This window comes from Crassostrea angulata, chromosome 9 (assembly GCF_025612915.1).
Source record: "Crassostrea angulata isolate pt1a10 chromosome 9, ASM2561291v2, whole genome shotgun sequence".
NCBI classification, from domain to species: Eukaryota; Metazoa; Mollusca; class Bivalvia; order Ostreida; family Ostreidae; genus Magallana; species Magallana angulata.
Window position 1 is genome coordinate 3,603,936 of NC_069119.1, and position 19,988 is coordinate 3,623,923.

At 31.6% G+C, this 19,988-nt stretch overlaps 1 protein-coding gene across 1 annotated transcript in view; it reads right to left on the reverse strand.

Annotated features, from left to right (window-relative positions):
• Positions 1-19,988, reverse strand: part of LOC128163253 (integrin beta-1-like) — a 42,970-nt gene that overhangs the window by 15,375 nt on the left and 7,607 nt on the right. The window contains exons 14-28 of the mRNA XM_052826795.1: positions 18,055-18,176; positions 17,717-17,826; positions 17,090-17,176; positions 16,780-16,912; positions 16,476-16,559; positions 13,213-13,257; positions 12,795-12,964; positions 12,448-12,506; positions 7,133-7,239; positions 5,368-5,450; positions 5,192-5,287; positions 4,531-4,612; positions 1,629-1,763; positions 1,320-1,416; positions 575-674 (exon numbers count right to left, since the gene is read on the reverse strand). Coding sequence (XP_052682755.1) covers positions 575-674; positions 1,320-1,416; positions 1,629-1,763; positions 4,531-4,612; positions 5,192-5,287; positions 5,368-5,450; positions 7,133-7,239; positions 12,448-12,506; positions 12,795-12,964; positions 13,213-13,257; positions 16,476-16,559; positions 16,780-16,912; positions 17,090-17,176; positions 17,717-17,826; positions 18,055-18,176 — 1,510 coding nt within the window. The remainder of the gene's footprint in view (positions 1-574; positions 675-1,319; positions 1,417-1,628; positions 1,764-4,530; positions 4,613-5,191; positions 5,288-5,367; positions 5,451-7,132; positions 7,240-12,447; positions 12,507-12,794; positions 12,965-13,212; positions 13,258-16,475; positions 16,560-16,779; positions 16,913-17,089; positions 17,177-17,716; positions 17,827-18,054; positions 18,177-19,988) is intronic.

Genomic DNA, 19,988 nt, shown 5'->3' on the forward strand with positions numbered 1-19,988 from the left:
TGAGAATATAATCTTTTAACTATTTTATTTCATTTTAGTAAGGCCTTAAAAAAACTTTACTGTAAAACAAAACCGACAAACGGGTAGGGAGAAGAACAGTTTTAATGAAACATTCTAAAATTAAACTATAGCTATCGACGAGCTAAAAGGAATGTACATACATTTTATGAATTCCATATATTTTTAAATGATGTTTTTCAGGAACTATACTCTTGTTTCAAGTGTAATTCAATATCAATACTATTACTTTGCTCTTTATCTTTTATAATGAAGAAGTGAGCCAATATCGGTTTTGTATCAACAGCCCAAAATTATATAGTAACCCTGGATTGAACAGAAAATATAGAAAAGTTACATCTAAAAGATGAAATATAAATATAATTTGAAAGAAAACATACATATATTTACTAGTATCATAAGCTGATTATTTTTATAAAGTCAAAATACATGTATGGTATCGTTTTCTTTCTGCCATGTTCCTCGTTAAAAGCTGAATAAAAGCCCACGTGTCCAAAATCGCTTTATGAATGTGATATCTGCGTACTTAATGTTTATTCTCTGAAGTAGACTGTACCTCAAATGCTTCAATGTCGTCCGTTAGGTTTAAGCGATGCTTAAATGAATACACTTTTTCACAAACGCTGTCGATAGTATTGAAACAGGGATCATCTAGGCTGTAGCACAAAATAAACTAGTATTCATTAAGATGGAATAATACACCAGGAAAAAAGTCTCTCAAACTAACAGAAAATTATTTGATTATAAAATCTAATAATGATCAATAAACTGCTATGGAGTTAGATACATGTTTCCGTCAATAAAATGCTTTGAATAAAACTAAATCTGAGGTCAGCCGTTTTGTGATGATGTGTAATCCCACTTTAACTTCAAGACATGAAATTATTAGGTGTTTTCCGATGAATATTGAAACCAGGGCTGATTGTGACCTCTTTTAATCAATACAGTGCCGCATCTTAGTCTTTCCTTGTTTTACATCGTTAATGGCAGCACTGCACTGATTTTCTTACAGCTTTAGAAGGAGAGATTTCATAAATATATATATATCAAAGCTCAAATTCAAACATACTGTATACATTAGGGTAAATGTTCGAGCACATAGCCTCCATAAAAATGAATAACAAAATATGATTTTAAAAATGAATAATTAGTTAGTAATTTAGGCTACAAGTCTATCAATATTAATATAATCATATATATAATTATACATGTGATTAGTTTGTGGATAAAACTTAATCTAGAAGCTTTAAGGAATACATCTAGACAATGTCGTTTCTTTCTGAGTTCAGTTAGGTACTTACAACTCAGCCGAGGTTCGTGAAAATGGGAGAACAGCTTTATCCATCGAGGTCCCTAAACCAAACCGATAATCGTCCGTCAAATTCTTTATTCCACTCTCTGAGAATAAAAGATTGTTAGTCCGTTTTTTCATTGTGTTTATTCATCATATGCGAGTCGCTGAATTAAAAAATTTTATGGAACAATCTTAAAATATCAAGTGTCGACATTTTAAACAAACTTTTCTATTGTGTCTCTGTGTTCATAGGGACTATAAAAAAAATCAGTATTTAGTTGGTATATTAAGTCATTTTTTTTTCTATAAAACTCACCTATATCTTTAGCCAGCGATTTTAAAGAGCTCTGCAATGTTTTCATAGTAGGTGATGGATCATTTAAAAAGTACAGATCTAATGGAAAGTTTTTTGCAATTTTATACCACACCGAAAAAGTTTTAAGATATAGATCTGAAAGAAAAAGTAAAAACATAAAATACAATTGTTCAAAATGTATATATACATAATGGAAGCGGTTGCTTTATCTGCGAAAATTGAACAGAAAATAACACATTGATCTGTTAAATTTTAAATCATTTTATTGTTATAGGAAATCGTGATGCATTGTCGGATAAATGGTAATCAAATTATATTTAAAATCCATTTCATGTACACTCTGTAGCAAATCTGGTCTGCATTTGATATTCATTAATTATTCGATGTACATGTAAATAGTACTCAAGAGTTCAAAGGATAACATTTACAAGACTGAATGTCAGGTCTCCATGGTTAGGTATCTCTTTGAAAAGTTTCTCTTTCTTAGCTGTTTGAATGACCTGGAGATTATGCATTGTTTTTCGCAAAAATTACGTTTTCATTTTAAATTTCGTTAATGTATATAAAGAGATGTTATTTTAAGATAAATAAATCTATAATTTCGATTCATTATTTTTGTTTAAATTCTTTTCTGCTCCAAAGTTTGTTTATCTTCTAAACACTGTCAAAAAGTAATATTAATGAGAAAAATTCTGGACAGATACCCTGATTGATATTAACAAAACTCTTGACGATCATATTTTAAAATTGTTTAAAGGGTACCTGCAGCCCAGCTGTGGTGGTACACAATCCGGAATTTTATGTTTTGTTTTTGTTATTTCCTTATTTAGTAACAAACCGGAAGTTGTTAGAACGTACGTGGAACGTAATTCAAAACATGCTGCTGCCCCCAGGACTCATTTTTCCTAACTAAACTCAGGTGTTAGGCCATGCACGGAGTAAGTTTTATGTATACCTTTTCACAGTAGTTCATATATACATGTATCATGTTTTATTGGTTAAAAACTTAAAAGTAATTTTCATGTAAATTTTATCGACAACAAACAAATGTAAACAAACACAGGGGTATCAACAATTTATTTTGGACTTGTGTATTGTAATAAGCTCATATATTATATTGAAATATTAGGTGTATTTTGACATTACATGTGAATTAAATGGGTTTGATTCTGTAAAATGTATCTAAATAATTTTATTATTTGATTGTACTTGTTACAGTTTTGTACCCTCTCCGGGGGTTTGGGTCGCAAATAAAGTTTGCACACCAGCCGATGTGGAACATATGTCAAAGAGTTTATTTACCAGAATATAATTCAAATAACCGCATCGAAATCGATGCAAAAAGAACGGAGTTACGCCGCTTCAAAGTGTCTATTTTTACCTACTTTGGGAAATCTAATCAAGAGAAAACAGAATAAGGCGATAACGAGGCTTCAGCGGAAGTGACGTCACGGGGTCAACAGGAGGGAAATTTCTTTACAAACCTATACAAATAAAATACGATTTTTCAGCCAAAATGATTGATATGTGTCTGGTGTTTTGACGTATCTAGTTATTTCAAGTATTGTAGATTTAGAATTTTGTATCCGTAATTATTATATTAGCCTACAGTCAGATTTCTTTTTAAAGGAATTTAAAATTTGCTATTCTCGTCGCCTTTTTACCGATGAATACGATATCTTAAAACGCTTGCATGGGCAGATTTATGTTCATTATTCATATTTTGATTACATAATATCCTTTCATACACGAGTAATTCCAAAAAATGACACAGGTAAACAGGAAAACTAACGAAGCCACTGCTCCAGACACACGTGACTGTATCTGGGGTATGTATACACATGATACACGAGTCTGGTGAACAAAGAGATGGTTTCACAACTTTAGACTGGTAAATTAATTTGTGTATAATTAGCTACTCAACTGTTAAAAATAAAACAGAAAAATAAATTAGACAATGTAAAATCAAGCATTCGTAAGCTAGTATATGTGTATATTAACGCTATAACTCCATATAGCTTAAATTGTTATCCTGACAACGAATCATTATGAAATCTGAATAAACTTGAACATTTTGACAAAGAATGTAAATTAATGTAAAAATGAAATTCCATTATCGTATTTTTAAAAGAATACGAGACAGTTTAAATCATGCAGCCATCTTGGACTTTTGCCTTGATTCGTTTATAATCCCGTGTTGGTTTGTTAAAGAGTGCATACTGTTTTGATTGTTGTTGGTCCGATATCAATATTATGGAATAATCGGTCAACATCATTTGTAATTTTATGCCTCATACGAGGAATAGACCCCGCGTTACCTTTTACGAAATATGCATTATGATTTTATCAATATTATTAATCATTTAATAATGTCACGGAAAAATCATTCGAAAGAATGACAATATTAACAAAATATGTTTCCTATAACAATAATGCTTTGATTAATTGTCATTTTGCTACATATGCTGTGCATTTATAAGCAAAATGTGTTAACATTTGACTAAATTCATAAAGCAAACAATTTTCCGAATTCAGCATTTTTGTTCGATAAAATACGGGTTTAAGCTCAAACAACAGTATATTTAGTCATTCGGGGTTGATAATGAAATAAAACAACAGAAACAAATGTTTATACATCAATAAAACAATGCAGAAAACGAACAGTTTTCATACGATATTCGTCTTTCTCATATAACGGCGTTGACCCCGTGACGTCACAGTTCATCTCGCCAAATCGGCTTGATTCAAAACTCGTTCAGGTGTGAAATCGGGTTTCCCCAAATATCTCGAAAACTACCAATGCGATTGCTGTAAAATTTTCAGGATGATGTTTTTACACATAGATCTCCATTATATCAAAAATTGATCGGCACTGCATGTACCCTTTAAGACAAATACTCACTTGGAACCAACTTGATAGAGACATGCTGTGGTTTGATCTGTACCGAGTCTTGACCTTGTCCGCCATCAGAAAAATCACTGTTCTAAAAAATCATCTTGTGCTAACAAATGCCAAACAATTTGCCAAAATTAACATGAAGCATTCGTTTCCAAGTTTGAAGAAGATTACTTAATACCCTTTTAAGAATATATTTTTAAGCGATGTCATACAATGTTTTCATTTTAAAGTACATTAATTTGCATTAGCAAAAAAATGAATTACTGATGAACTGATGATTTATTAAATCGCCCTACTTAAGTCCATTTTGGAACATAATTTGTCAGCTAAAATGCACTACCGAAAAATTATTTATACAATTTGTATAAATTATAGTAATAAGATCCAGGCCTTAATTCAAACCTCTGAAATTAAGACATTCAATTCTACAGTTTAGATAGGACAGCCACCGAATCTCATATTTTATTTCTAATTGTGTGCCATGTTTTGCATTTGTTTACTGTTTTTCTTACAGGAAGTGGGGGCTAGTCGTTTAGGTTATGTGTAAGGCCAACTTAATTTACATCAATATTTCTTTTTGACTTTATTCATAAATGTAAATAACAAATACTTGTCTTAGTTTTGTAGGAGAGTAATTTGGGACTTAGTTTATGTTAACAGTTACCTTGATTGGCGTTACGGCATGGTTCTTTCTGTGGACAATGTTTATGCAGCCATCCGCTTTAAGAGTTCTATTCGCACAACGAGTCTTCGTAAAGTTCTGGTAATTATAAATAAATGTAAGTATCATAGAAACTGCGTTGCAAAGCCAGACAATAGAATTTCATTTTTTTTACTCACTTGATCTTTACACCAGCTACATTGATGTGTAATGAGACATTCCCCGCACCTATTTCCAAAGCATAGACTGTTTACACAGCAAACTAAATATAAAAAAATGTCAAGTAAAAGGAAGAAAAGTTTTGTTATTGAAAAACTATTTTCCGGGTTGCTATATAAAATTATTTCTTAATACTTAATACAAAAATATTTTACGTGGGAAAAAACCTTTTTGTATTGACATGAATATATATATATATATATATATATATATATATATATATATATATATATATATATATATATATATATATATATATGGCCATTAGAACAATAATCAGTATTCAACTTTCTTTAGCCTCCGTGTGTTATAACGTGACATTGATAAGATCTTTAAATATCATTTTAAGACATTGTTTTGAGGAAATATGAAGAGACACTGTATTAAGGTAATACACAAATGGGGAAAACAACATGGATAGACGTATAACGAAGTGAAATAACTGTGTTTTAAGTTTACGGTGAACAATAAACGAGTGCAAAAACAATTACATCTAACTATAATTGAAGCTGTGCTAGGAATTACAAAATTTGTGAAGAATAGCAAGCACACTTTTAAAAGCACAATTCGAATGATCATGCTATTTAAATACGTGAATCAAACTTTAGATGATTTCCTTATACTTACATCTAATATTCAACTTCAAGAGATGAATTTTTTATGAATACTGATCATGATACCAAATATGATACATTTGATATCTATTAACAACCATCTTGTATTGCATTTTTTACGGAAATTGATTTCAATTTACAGCTGTATAAAAACTGACAGGACTTAAATCTACAAGATCCAGTTCTAACTAGTTTAATATATCAATCGAAACCGTTAGGAACTTAAAAAAATAAATCACGGACTGCACGGAATAAAGATGATGATGACAGGCTCAAATTCCCATACATGAAGACTTGGCTATTTCGTTCTTTAATGTAATCATGCACATTAAAAATTGGGGGTTTAGTTCATTTAACTTACTTCTAAGATCAATTTATTAATTTGTTGATGAAAGGTGTAAAGATAAACATTAAATTCTTTAATTGATAATTCATGCTTGTTTCTGTGATGACGACCATTGTACTGTCGCATCTTTTACATCCCACATGAATATCCAACGAAAGCAATGCATTGTTTATATTTTTCATTAACTTGATAAAGATGAGTCGGTATGGTTACATATCTTGAATAAACGTATGTCACTCTTCAGATCGTTAAATATATCGTATAGTATGTACATTAAGAAAATAATATGGATATATTTTGGAGCATGTATTTTAAAAATATAGACTTTTCAAAGCACGCTATATCAATTAATATCCACCTATAAATGTTCTTTCTACCCATTTGCGTGATAAGGATGATGATTGAAAGGTCTCCTACAAATCGGAGTGATCCTTTCAAAGGCCAGACCGAAGTTATTTACACTCGAAGTAGGTCTAACAAATGTTTCTGACCAATTTTTTGAACTTATCAAATACAACTTTCAGGATAAAAATCGAACTGAGCAAAACTCATAAAGACAAAATTACGAAGATAATTGCGTCTTTGCTTAGACTCATAACCTTTTTGTTGGAGTTCATCAGAAATTTGTTACTGGTTAAGCTTTTTTTAAAATGCCTCAGATTAATGGATTGTTGTTTAAAACTTTCAAAATGGGATTCCTGGACAAAAATTATGAAATAATTTGTTTGAAATAACTTCAACTACATAACTAAGAAAAAATCTTACTTGAGCAGCATATGAAAATTAGGCGTCCCCATGTCGGTACTTTCATTTTGAATGCCACACGTAAAATAAACTGATAGCACATGAGTGTTTGAATAATCCAATACGGACTTTATTTTGCGTCTTACTTCCGTATCTCACCGCCAAAGCGGCTTATAATCGATGGCTATAAAACTTATATTGTTGTAAAATGTTCGATTTTTAAAACAGAATGAGATAAAGTTCTGTATGCATTATTCGCAATCGGATAATCATGTTTACATACCAGACGCATTACTTCATACGGATAAAATATTGTGACAATTTGAGGACAGATCCAATTACAGTATAAACGGTTTATATGTATTCATTTTTTTTGGTCCGTAGCCGTTCCTCCCATGTGTAACAAAATGAAGACTTCATTGTACGTTACTAATAGAAGCATGGTTTTTTTCTTATTGCTCCCATTTGCAAACTAAACAATAACAACAACTTTATCTCTGATTTGTAATCTCTTTGAAAGACCTTAACTATTAAAGTCAAGATTTGTGATATATATATGTATCATGTCTGATGAACTAAACCGTGCCAACTGTTATGGATATTGATGACCGTTTTTCTTAGAGAAGATCCCTTACATGTATCTAACTTGAAATCTCAATGTAAATTTCCTTGTTTTGTAAATGTATTTGTTTTTCAGCGTTTTTTTAAGGTAGAGGAAGTTTATATCAAGGGTTCTTTTAAATTCAACGTCGTTATCATATTTTTTCCTCCTCCTTCAAAGTACCAAAAACTGGTTTTATTATATTTACCATTCAATTATACTTCATAAGGAACACATTTTACGACCTTTAACAAAGTTTGGATAAAAACTTTGGAGATAATAAAATATTTCAAATTTTAAACTATGTAACGAATGTTATCTACATTTATTCTTCCAAGAAATTGAAATGGCTTTTTGATATCAGATTACAATCTAAACATCTCTTCCTGTTTCCTCTTAAAATAGAAGGCACTATAATTAATCTTGAACCCTTGATACCTCTTAACATAACAGGCACTATAATTTATCTTGAACCCTTGTTACAACATTAACGCACTTTGAAAAAAAAATGTTCAGGGTAAAGTTAAAATAATTGATACTTTTATATACACTAAATGATTGTCTTATCCTTGTTTAGCTTAATGTGATTTATTTAAAAAAAGAACCAATTGCATTCTCAGCTAACTTGATAAACAGTTTCTAGATGAGATTTTTTTTCCTTTTCGTTCATTGGGAGATTTGATTTTTCCAAATATGAAATGAACTTCATCGCTAAGTAACTGCATTTTTTTTTTTTTAGCATACAGTAAATGTACTTATTATCTGGTATATTGGGCTATGCAAGAACGAATAAGATTTATGTAACTATATTAATACTGGAAATCAATGTATAATATATTTTAACCGGCTTATTGCATGTGTTTTTAAATAAACATGATGTGCAGAAAGGATACGTTAGTTATGTTTATCAAAAACAATATATTTTAGAAGATCAGTGGGAGAAAAAAAACCCGCATCCTAATGCTTTTTTATGTTTATGATGATTTAATATTTGATAATGTAATTCGTTTGTATTGAAGTGATTTATTTGATTAGAAAATGAAAAGAGGGTTAATGTTGAAACATTAAGGTCAAGATCTAGTAAATGATTCCAGAGTGTCTTTTTGGTGCTAGAACTATTATGACGTCATAATTGATTTTGATGAATCTTTTCCCGTATTTTACGGCTTTAAAGGAATTATGTAGAAAATAAAACAATATTTTGACATTCTATATTTAATCACGTGAAAAGTAATCCCGGTACCTATATTCAATTTGACATCATTTTAAAGAGGAGGTCAAGAGCTTGTTTAATGCCGTTTTTCGAGAAACTGTAGGCATTCTAGATATATTTCATAAGTCAAAAATGGACAAAAGTCCGAGATTTGTTACTTTTATCCCTCATATTTCATAGAAAATGGTTGTATAAAACATGATTTTTCATTGAGTTTACCAAAAATTAAAGCCCCGGTACACCCTATTAAACAAAGATATTGTTATAAAGCATCATTAAAAGAATTTATCTCTTGAATTTCATAAACCTGTAGGCACCTTTCATTTACTAGATCTTGACCTTAATATATTCTTTAACATATCAGTGGAGATATTATTGTTTTACAAACTCGTTTTTTTTTCAATATCACTGCCTTTACTTAATTTACAACAGAGCATATCTGTTTTTCCCATCTTAAATGATACTGAAAATCAAATGTTTTGGAAGGAAAAATGAGGGATAGGGAACCTTCTTCCTCTAATCAATTAAATGATATACTGTATTCTGAGTTCATGAACCAAAGATATATAATATATAGATATATAATTGGCCTGTATCTCACCCCCATCCCGTTTTCAGATACGGTAAAGGTAAATTAGATTCACTAGTGTTTACAAATCATCATACTATCAGCAAATTAGAAATTCAATTGGAAAATTTGTGATTTATACATATTTTTTTAAAGTGCTTTAAGAGTCTCGATAATAAAAATGTCGATGTACCTTCTTAACGCACTTCAAATTGTTTTTTCAAAGTGGGTGACTTGGTCCCAGATATAACGCATTTTGAAAAAAAATCAAAGTGCGCTGATTTGGTCCCAAACTTTTTCAAAGTGCGTTGCCACAAACCCTTAATACTGAAACGCTATGCCTTTGTGAATGCCCTGATTGGTATTGTTCTAGTCTTAAACACATTTCAAAATAACACAGGCAAGCACAAAATAGTTGTCCAAACTTTGAATTACACGGAAAAGATTGTTTTATGACACTGTGCCATGATCAGTCACATAAGCCAAATATGTTTACATTTACCGGCCAGTAATGTTTTATAACGTATATTTTTTGATTTTTAACAAGGTTTAGGAAAATCCTTATTGATGATTAATTGTTTCATTTTTTAAGCATGTTACACTATTTTTCAACACGTAAACCTGTATCCTTCAAAGAATTTGTGATGGCTTATTGATATCAGACTATAATTTATACATATCTTCCTGTTTTCGCTTAAAATAGCAGGCAATGTCATTATTCTTAAACCCTTGATATTGTTACGCAACGCCTTTGTAAAGTATCCGCATACTTAGAATACCATTGTAATTCGTTCATAAACTTATTACACAATATGCACATGCATGCATTTACCTGTGAAATAATTCCGTCTAGAATTTTTTCACGTTCACATAAATCAAAATTAACACATTGTATGAATGAGGAGCATTAATATAATCATTGAATTAATCATCAGAGCTAGCCAATATTGAAGGAGACTTGGCGGTCATTATATTAAACATTAGATTCACTCAACATCATAAACATAATAGTTTTGAACATAAACTATAATTTACTACAAAAAATAATCCAAATTATAAAGCCTATGAGTTTGAATATTTTCCTATATATCTCAAAACAGAGTTATTCTTTTCACGTAGATTATAGTCCCCAAATGGAGGAACCATCAAGCTCTCTTGATGGAAATTTGTCAAAATGTTCATTGAAAATCATGTTGCAAAAGGAAAAAAAAAATTTATACTTGTGCCAGTTTATTACTATAACGAATTGAATTGTTACGGAAGTTTTTTTACATCCGTTTATCAGTTCATTTGATAAAATCTTCGACTGTTTGCAGAGCTACTTCTTCTATTTGTTTATTCGCTTCGGCGAACAGCGATACCCAACATTGTACGCTTCCGTTCCCTTACTGTGCATTACAATTGTATTTTTAACGCATAGAAACAGTAGATCGATAGATAAAGTTCGTTCCGTGATCTCGTCTAAAAGTTGTTGATTTAATCTTTATTAGTTCAGTCTTGTGCATATTTGAAACAAGGCATATTTTGGCCAATGCCGCCCCTTGTCTTTGGCACGGTGATCAACTCATTGCAAGTTTCTCACTAATTGTAATATTAACACGAAACATGTAATAAATATCGGTTGTAATTTTTAAAGATTTATATATTTAATGTATTTATTACCTCTAAAGATATTAAACCAGTCGCGGGTGATTGATCACAACAGGGATATACTGAGGTTGTGAAAACGTCTTTTCAATTACATAATCATCAATTTATTGTCTTTAGTTCGTGAACTCAGAATACAGGACGACTTCAAATTCTCTTTCGAAGAACATTCCGGTGAAGTTACCGATCAAAAAGCGTTTAATTCAACCAAGTCGCCCCCTTGTTTAGTCCTTGTTGACACCCAAATATTGTTCGTAAAAAAAGAGCAAACATGCACTTAATTAGAAAGAGCACAATTCATTTATAGAATACATGTAAGATAGGCCTATATACCTACATATCTTCATCAACAAAAATAATGTCTGTTTTAACTAAATAGACTCGAGAATATGCTAATCATTTTAATAAAACACATTGCATTAATCACCATTGCGATCCCAAGGATCGCTCAGAGATCATACCTAATTACAATTCAATGAATTGTCCTTTAGTACGTTATTAATACATCAGATTTTATCATTTTTGCAGGTAAACAATCAACTGCTTGATTTACCAAAGTCTATGTTTGGTTCGATACCTACAATTCCAAATACTAGAATACTGAATACAGGCAATCGTTCCCAGAGTTAAAAAAGCAAAATGAAATGAGAATTAAACAAAACTAAAACCACTGTCACGAGTGAAAATGACAAAGCGTTGAAGTATTTGACCTCAATTCACTTCATATGAATGGTATGCATCATACGAAGGATTAGAATCAAATCTAGAAGTGTTTTCTCCGAGTTATTAAAGGTTACATGATCAGAATTGCATGCTCATAGACAAACGCAATTGCCTATTTGAATTTACAAGTTTACATGTCTGGATTTTGAACACGATTATCCTCCGGAAGTGAGCCCCGGAAGCGAGTATTTATTTTTGTTATCAAGACAGAGTTCACCCCAAATATGGTATATCTTGTAGTCAAGCATGTTTAAAAGGGGTCACATTTAATTGTAATGCAGAACAAAATCAATTAGTTATAATACATTTATGCTAAACTTTACATTAATCTTTCTTCATCGCCAGCAGACATGAGTTTTCAGACAAAACAGGACCTTTCCCTTTTTAAAACAGAAGCAATAATATTACTGACCAATTCTTTTGTTTTCTTAAAATGGAGGAACACTGTATGATAATTCGTCAAATAAATCACAACAATTCAGCATGGTGAAATATTCAATATATTATGTATTAATTAAATGCATGTACACAAAGAACATAAAGCCTTTCGTTATCCTTAATTCATCAGCTCTTCATAACTATGCTCTTCGCGCATCGGATTTTCTACAGTGGTGACACATCCTTCGTATATTGGATTCTTCGACTGCAACAAAAAATTGAAACTTTAATTTTAATATGTACATTAATTCACAGTGAACGTACACGTAATATACTATATGAATTCTTTGTGTAACCATCTACATTAATTATAGACGGGTTGAATCAATAGAGTTAATTCTAAACTATAGTAAAAACAACCCTACCAAACTCCAAAAATATCTGAAAAGAGTTTTTTCATGATCATAATATACTTTTAGCTTTTACTAACATTGTATTGATATTTTAAAGCATAATTTACCGAAACAAGTAAGTAATATGATTGTTAACTTACTCTCTCCCAAACAGGATTTTGGATTTCAGACTCAAATCTGGAATATTCCATGTTATCGTACAACATAGTCAACAACTTCCAGATCAATAACAACAACAGTCCTAGGAGAAATATCGCTCCGGAAATACTTAGTCCTATCGTTAACGGATCCGGAGAACCGGCTGGACAGCCTATAAGCATCATTTGATAATTGATTGAATATATAGTGCTTTATGCATGTATTGTTAAAAGAAATGCATTGCTAGATGACTAAGTGAATAAATCTTGACGATTCAACGGACGATTCAACGGATATAAGCTGTCTTTTTCCAATAATGTTTTATAATATTTTTCATGATTTGAGATTGTATGTTATTTGATTATTTGGCAAAATATAATTATTTGATTATATTAAGCTAGAAGGTCAAACAGAACTTACGCTTTGTGTCTTTAACTACAACTTCCTGGCTGCTGTCACTATCGTCTGTAAAAGAAATAACAATCCATGAAACTATTGTTACCAGATCTAAATAAGGATACAAACAATTTAACAATTAATGATATTCCACAACACTATTACTGCCATAATGTTTCTAATGATAACTAGAAAACTGACCAGTCAGGAGGGCCCCGCTATGACAATTAATATAGAGAAGTGAAAAAAACTTTGAATTCCATCCTCTTAATATTAACAATGATGAAAAATAAATGCCCTGCAGAAGATGTAAAGAACTGGAATATATAGGATCTCGTGATTTGTAGTTGGATATGATTTTCATCCAACAATTAAAGTGTTTTTTTCTTGAGCCTTAGTGAGGGGATAAAACACACAAGTTGGATAAAAATCATATTATACTACAAATCATATGAGATTCTATTTATCCCATGTTTTATACACCACAATCAATGTTTACACTGTTATAAAACTCTACATTATTTTACTTCATTATGCCTAGGCAAATCCCATTGTAAAGTCACAACTGTGGGATATCAAAAAAATATCCAATGAGTCATATCCACGGGATAAAGTGGGTTAACATGGGATGAAATAAAATTTGTTAAAAAAACAAAGAATTGATACCAATGCAATGATACCTAGGCTTTGCCTCAACTTCAAACAAACATCACTTGCAGACACGTGTGTACGGTAATACATATAACAGATAAAGACAGACCTTAGATTTTCTGAAACATGCAGGCAAGATAATTAATCTCAGGGGATTAATTATCCTGCTCTCATCCATTTATTGAATTTAATCAGGTCTTACAGAAGGAACATTTTCAGGTACTATTCTTAAGTTTCCTTTAATATAAACAAAGCAACCAAAAACAACAACAACACCAAAACATCCATTAAAAAAGAAAAAAAAAAGAATCAAAAAACTGATATCTAATAATTTTTTTAGAATTTAATTTTGAGTTGAATTTGATTTTAGAATTCAATAAAATTATTATAAATCATTGTGTACGGTATTTTAACCAAAAAAGAAATATGAATATTATATTTTTTAATCCATATTTCAAAGAATGTACACAATACTGCACATCATTCAAAATTGACCTTAACTTCAAAACAAATTTCATTTGCAGACACAGGCAGTGCAGTAATTAATCTCAATGTGACAGATAAAGATAATGCTTAGGATTTTCTTCCTGTGGAAGGTTAATTAATCCCAAAGGACAAATATTGCACAGCCTTCCATGTATACAATGGTAACATTCTCAGCAGTTATCTCTCTTTGCCCATTCATTCTCAGCAGTTATCTCTCTTTGCCCATTCATTCTTATGCATAGTTAGGAATCTACCCCACCACCCCAGCTCCAAACCAGAAGACATAGAGAACCAAACTCAGCATCAAAATATGTATTTCTGCCTACTGGACTACCATTCCAAATTTGAACTTGATTGGGCAACCATAAAAAAAGTTATTAGAAAAAAAAACAGGAAATTTGTGGACGGAAGAGTGACAGACGGACGGACAGAAGGACGGACGGACAGAGTGATTACTATAGGGCACCCGCAAATCCTTGCGGGGCCCTAATGATATGAAAACTTATACATGTCTCATTTGGTGTAAAATGATGACCTTTTTTATCTACTTGAAATAATATTCAACAAATCTTTTTGAATTGTACATTTAGTTTTATAGACAAACGTTACGTGTAGTTCGTGTGAATTAGTAGACTAAGTTATCTCATTAATTTTGAACGTGTTCTTGTCGTCTGTTAAAATTGTTTAGTTTAAACTATCATTACTATTTTTAGCAGCTAGCTTAACAATGTAGAATTTAATAAGAAGGAGTAAACATCATGATTGTAAATTATCATAAACTTGATAGCTTTTGCATTTATTCCTTATTAATAAATTTAGTCCTCATTAGTTTAGGCTGAAGAAAAGGTTTGTTTTTAAATAACAAAAGATTGATACAGTCATTTCATGCATATCTTTTACAATGTTATGCTATGCTATGGTATGCGATTTTAATGATATGCTATGAGATTTCAATGCTATGCTATGCGATTTGTATGCTATGCTATATGAGAGATTGAAATGAAGGGCTCAATGATATGGTATGATATGCTATGCTATAGTATGCTTTGAGATTTGAACAAAAACACCTCCATACACAAAAGAGTTCCACACATTTCTAAATAAAATGATAAAAAGCCAAAGTTTACCACTAATCTGCAATGTAAACATTTATTTTTTTCAAATAAAGACATTTAAAACCGACTTAAAATAATGTTGTATGCTATGCTATGGTATGCTATGGTATGACATGACGAATGAGATTCTATGAGGTTGTATGCTATGTTATAATATTCCAATGCTATGCTATGAGATTCCAATGCTATGGTAGGAGATTTCAATGCTTTGCTATGCTATGGTGTATGTTGTAAAAGATATGCTTGAACTGACTGTACTATATGCCATTGTGACTTAGGAAAAAGTATGCTTATGAAAAACAGCTTATTCCTTTTAACAAACCAGTAGCGCGTTAACAAGCAGAATCGAATTTCCTTATTTGTAAATTATATCCTAATCATTGTGGTAATTATATTGACAACTTTACATTCAAATAATGACAACCAACTGGTGATACACAAGAAAACCAATATGTTTAAGCATAAAATTAAATGAAAAGTAATTAAATATACATTTGGTACATTATTAAACTGGGAATCTTGTAGCACAACATGTTTTAATGAATCTTTTTTATTGTTTAACAAATAAGAGAGATTTTCAAAACCAAAACTCCACGTTAATTGGTTTTTACATTGAAAATGTTTAAAGCTTTGTGATACTTACAAACATTGAAAATGTTTAAAGCTTTGTGATACTTACAAACATTGAAAATGTTTAAAGCTTTGTGATACTTAAAAACATTGAAATGTTAAAGCTTTGTGATACTTACAAACATTGAAAATGTTTAAAGCTTTGTGATACTTACAAACATTGAAAATGTTTAAAGCTTTGTGATACTTACAAACATTGAAAATGTTTAAAGCTTTGTGATACTTACAAACATTGAAAATGTTTAAAGCTTTGTGATACTTACAAACATTGAAATGTTTAAAGCTTTGTAAAACTTACAAACATTGAAAATGTTTAAAGCTTTGTGATAATTACAAACATTGAAATGTTTAAAGCTTTGTGATACTTACAAACATTGAAAATGTTTAAAGCTTTGTGATACTTACAAACATTGAAACTGATGAAACATTTCTGGTCGTCTTCTATGATGCAGGATTTTATGGTGATATTGGTATGTTGACCAGGAAAAACTTTTGAAAAATAAATGTAAATGAAATTTCAAATTATATTGATTCTGGGATTGAATTGATATGAATGACATTTATGTGTTCTTGATAACTAGTACTGGTGGAGTTTATTTATAGGATTCATTTGCCGAGAAATAACACGGGCATATCAATATTATATAAAATTTATCAAGAAAAGTCTTCACGTATTTACTTGGTTTATAGTTGATTTGCTTTTACTTACTTTCCCGTTCCAAAATAGGCGCTGTTCTTACATTGGTACACAGCTGTGTACATTCGGTAGGATTATAGATACCACTTCCAAAGGCCACACACTCGGCACAATCCTTGTTGTTTTGGCAAATACCAGGACAACTCTGGAAAAGTGAAAGTAATAACCGTATAGACTTATAGATACCATTAATGTTTGTTTGATTACAAAATGCACTATTGCACAAATGGTTTTAGATAAAAAATTTCTAAGTTTGATTAACTTATGTTTTACAGGTGCATGAAACCTATACTCGTCACTCTGATAAATCATTGACACTCACAGTGCACTTGTCGCAAACTTCTCCCCGAAAACCAGATCGACACTGGCAGCGACCACATACACAATCTCCATTACCAGAGCACACCGTCTACAACAATAAACGAGGTCAGTCTATGTATACGATGTCATTGATGTCACCGAAGTTCTTATTGGTAATATCAAATCTGTCCAAAAAATGTTAATAACAAACCGTCAAACATCTCAAAAATCCATAAAACGAAAGACAAAGTCAAAGCAGAGCAACATGGACCTCCTCGTAATCGGGAAAAAAACGGAAACGTCCGTAGACAATTAGGTGATTAATTCTGGTCTTACAATTAGTGAGAAAAACGTCGGTCAGCATGCGACCAAGTGGGAGATTGTTTTTGCTGACAATGTCGTTGTATCTACCGTAGAACTTACGAAAAGATGACTTAAAACGAGACTATTTATTGTCCTGTTTTATCATTGTTTGTCAGTAGCTTGCATCGCCATAGAAACTGCTCATATGAAGAGCATGCCCCTGCGTATCAAAGACAAAAATCACGATATATATATATATATATATATATATATATATATATATATATATATATATATATATATATATATATATATATATATATAATCTGGCGAAGTCCTAACTAACCCCATTGTTTGTTTGACAGGAAGCTGTGGACATCAGACATTCACAGGCCTCTCCCGTGTAGTTGGCGTTACACACACACTTCCCGCAGTCACATCGACCACGATCTGGTCCTGATTGAAAAAAGCCACTGAATTAATATATTGGATAATGTAAAATAATATCCTATTATAATGGACATATATATGAATCGATAGATGATTTTAGCTATTTTTTATAATGATAGACACTTTTCCAATGCAATTCATTTTAGTCCCAACAAGCAATAAAGATATTAGAAAGCATAATGCTTAACAGTGTGCATTTATAATCACTGTTTCAAGATGTTTGAAACGTCCTACCTCCACATAAAAGTTTGTTGTAGTTTCGACAATTCATATCGTTACATTCACATTTGTCCCCACTGTATCCATCAAAACATTCACACTTTCTGCAGGTGCAGTTTCCTGCGTTGTTGCAAATGCTTTGAGAAAGCAAAAATCATTTTATCATCATTTTATTAAATTTTGGAGTGTTTAAAATTTTCAAGCAATATCTAGGATTATTTCATTATATATTTTTCTTTTTAATTTCTGACTTTGTAAAATTGCACAATAAACAAGAGGCCCATGGGCCACATCGCTCACCTGAGGAATAATAGGTATGATAAAATCAGCTTAATGGAGTCATAATACAAACTATCTGGACAATGTACAATAATACATGTAGATCCTGTATAAATAAAATCCATTTTCCCCTGGATATTCTTATGTTTATAATCATTAGTCCCTTTTCTAACAAGATGATTTTATAGTCATATCATATGTTGAGTATTGCAGTTCTCAAAATGATCCTTAACAATAGTTTATATATTAGATATAAACGTACATCAAACTCTGAACCTTCTCGGGAGGCCAAAGAATTGTCCTGGGGCCAAATTCTTAACAATTATAAAGAAACATCTGGCTGATTAGTTTCTGAGAAGATTTTTAAAGATTTACCCTATATATTCCTTTGTTAAACTTTGACCCCCCATTGTGGCCCCACCCTACCCCTGGGGATCATGATTTTCACAACTATGAATCTACACTACCTGAGGATGCTTTCACACAAGTTTCAGCTTTCCTGGCTGATTAGTTTCTGAGAAGAAGATTTTAAAAGATTTACACTGTTTATTCCTATGTAAAACATCGACCTCCCATTGTGGCCCAAACCTACCCCCAGGGTTATGATTTTCACAAATTTGAATCTACACTACCTGAGGATGCTTCCACACAAGTTTCAGCTTTCCTGGCTAATTAGTTTCTGAGAAGAAGATTTTTAAAGATTTACTCTATATAATCATATGTTAAACTTCGACCCCCCATTGTGGCCCCATTCTACCCCCAGGGGTTATTATTTTCACAACTGTGAATCAACACTACCTGAGGATGCTTCCGAAGAAGATTCAGCATTGCCGGCAGATTAGTTTCTGAGAAGAAGATTTTTAAAGATTTACTCTATATATTCCTATGTTTAACTTCGATCCCCCATTGTGGCCCCATCCTACCCCCGGGGGTCATGATTTTCACAACTTTGAATTTACACTACCTAAGGATGCATCCACAAAAGTGTCAGCTTTCCTGGCTGATTAGTTTCTGAGAAGAAGATTTTTAAAGATTTACTCTATATATTCCTATTTTAAACTTCGATCCCCCATTGTGGCCCCACCCTATCCCTGGGGGTCATGATTTTCACAACTATGAATTTACACTACCTGAGGATGCCTTCACACAAGTTTCAGCTTTCCTGGCCGATTAGTTTCTGAGAAGAAGATTTTTAAAGATTTACTCTATATATTCCTATATTAAACTTCGATCCCCCATTGTGGCCCCACCGTACCCCGGGGGTCATGATTTTCACAACTTTGAATCTACACTACCTGAGGATACTTCCACACAGGTGTCAGCTTTCCTGGCCGATTAGTTTCTGAGAAGAAGATTTTTAAAGATTTATTCTATATATTCCTATGTAAAACTTCGATCCTTCATTGTGGCCCCACCCTACCTCCGGAGATCATGATTTTCACAAATTTTTATCTACATTACCTGATGATGCTTTCACACAAGTTTCAGCTTTCCTGGCTGATTAGTTTCTGAGGAGAAGATTTTTAAAGATTTACTCTATATATTCATTTGTTAAACTTCGACCCCCCATTGTGGCCCCACCCTCAGGTGAGCTAAAAAGGTTAAGGTTACAATACAATAAGTTGTTAAAGTTGGTTTCTGGAAGAACAGGCTTTGTAAATTTTCTTAAT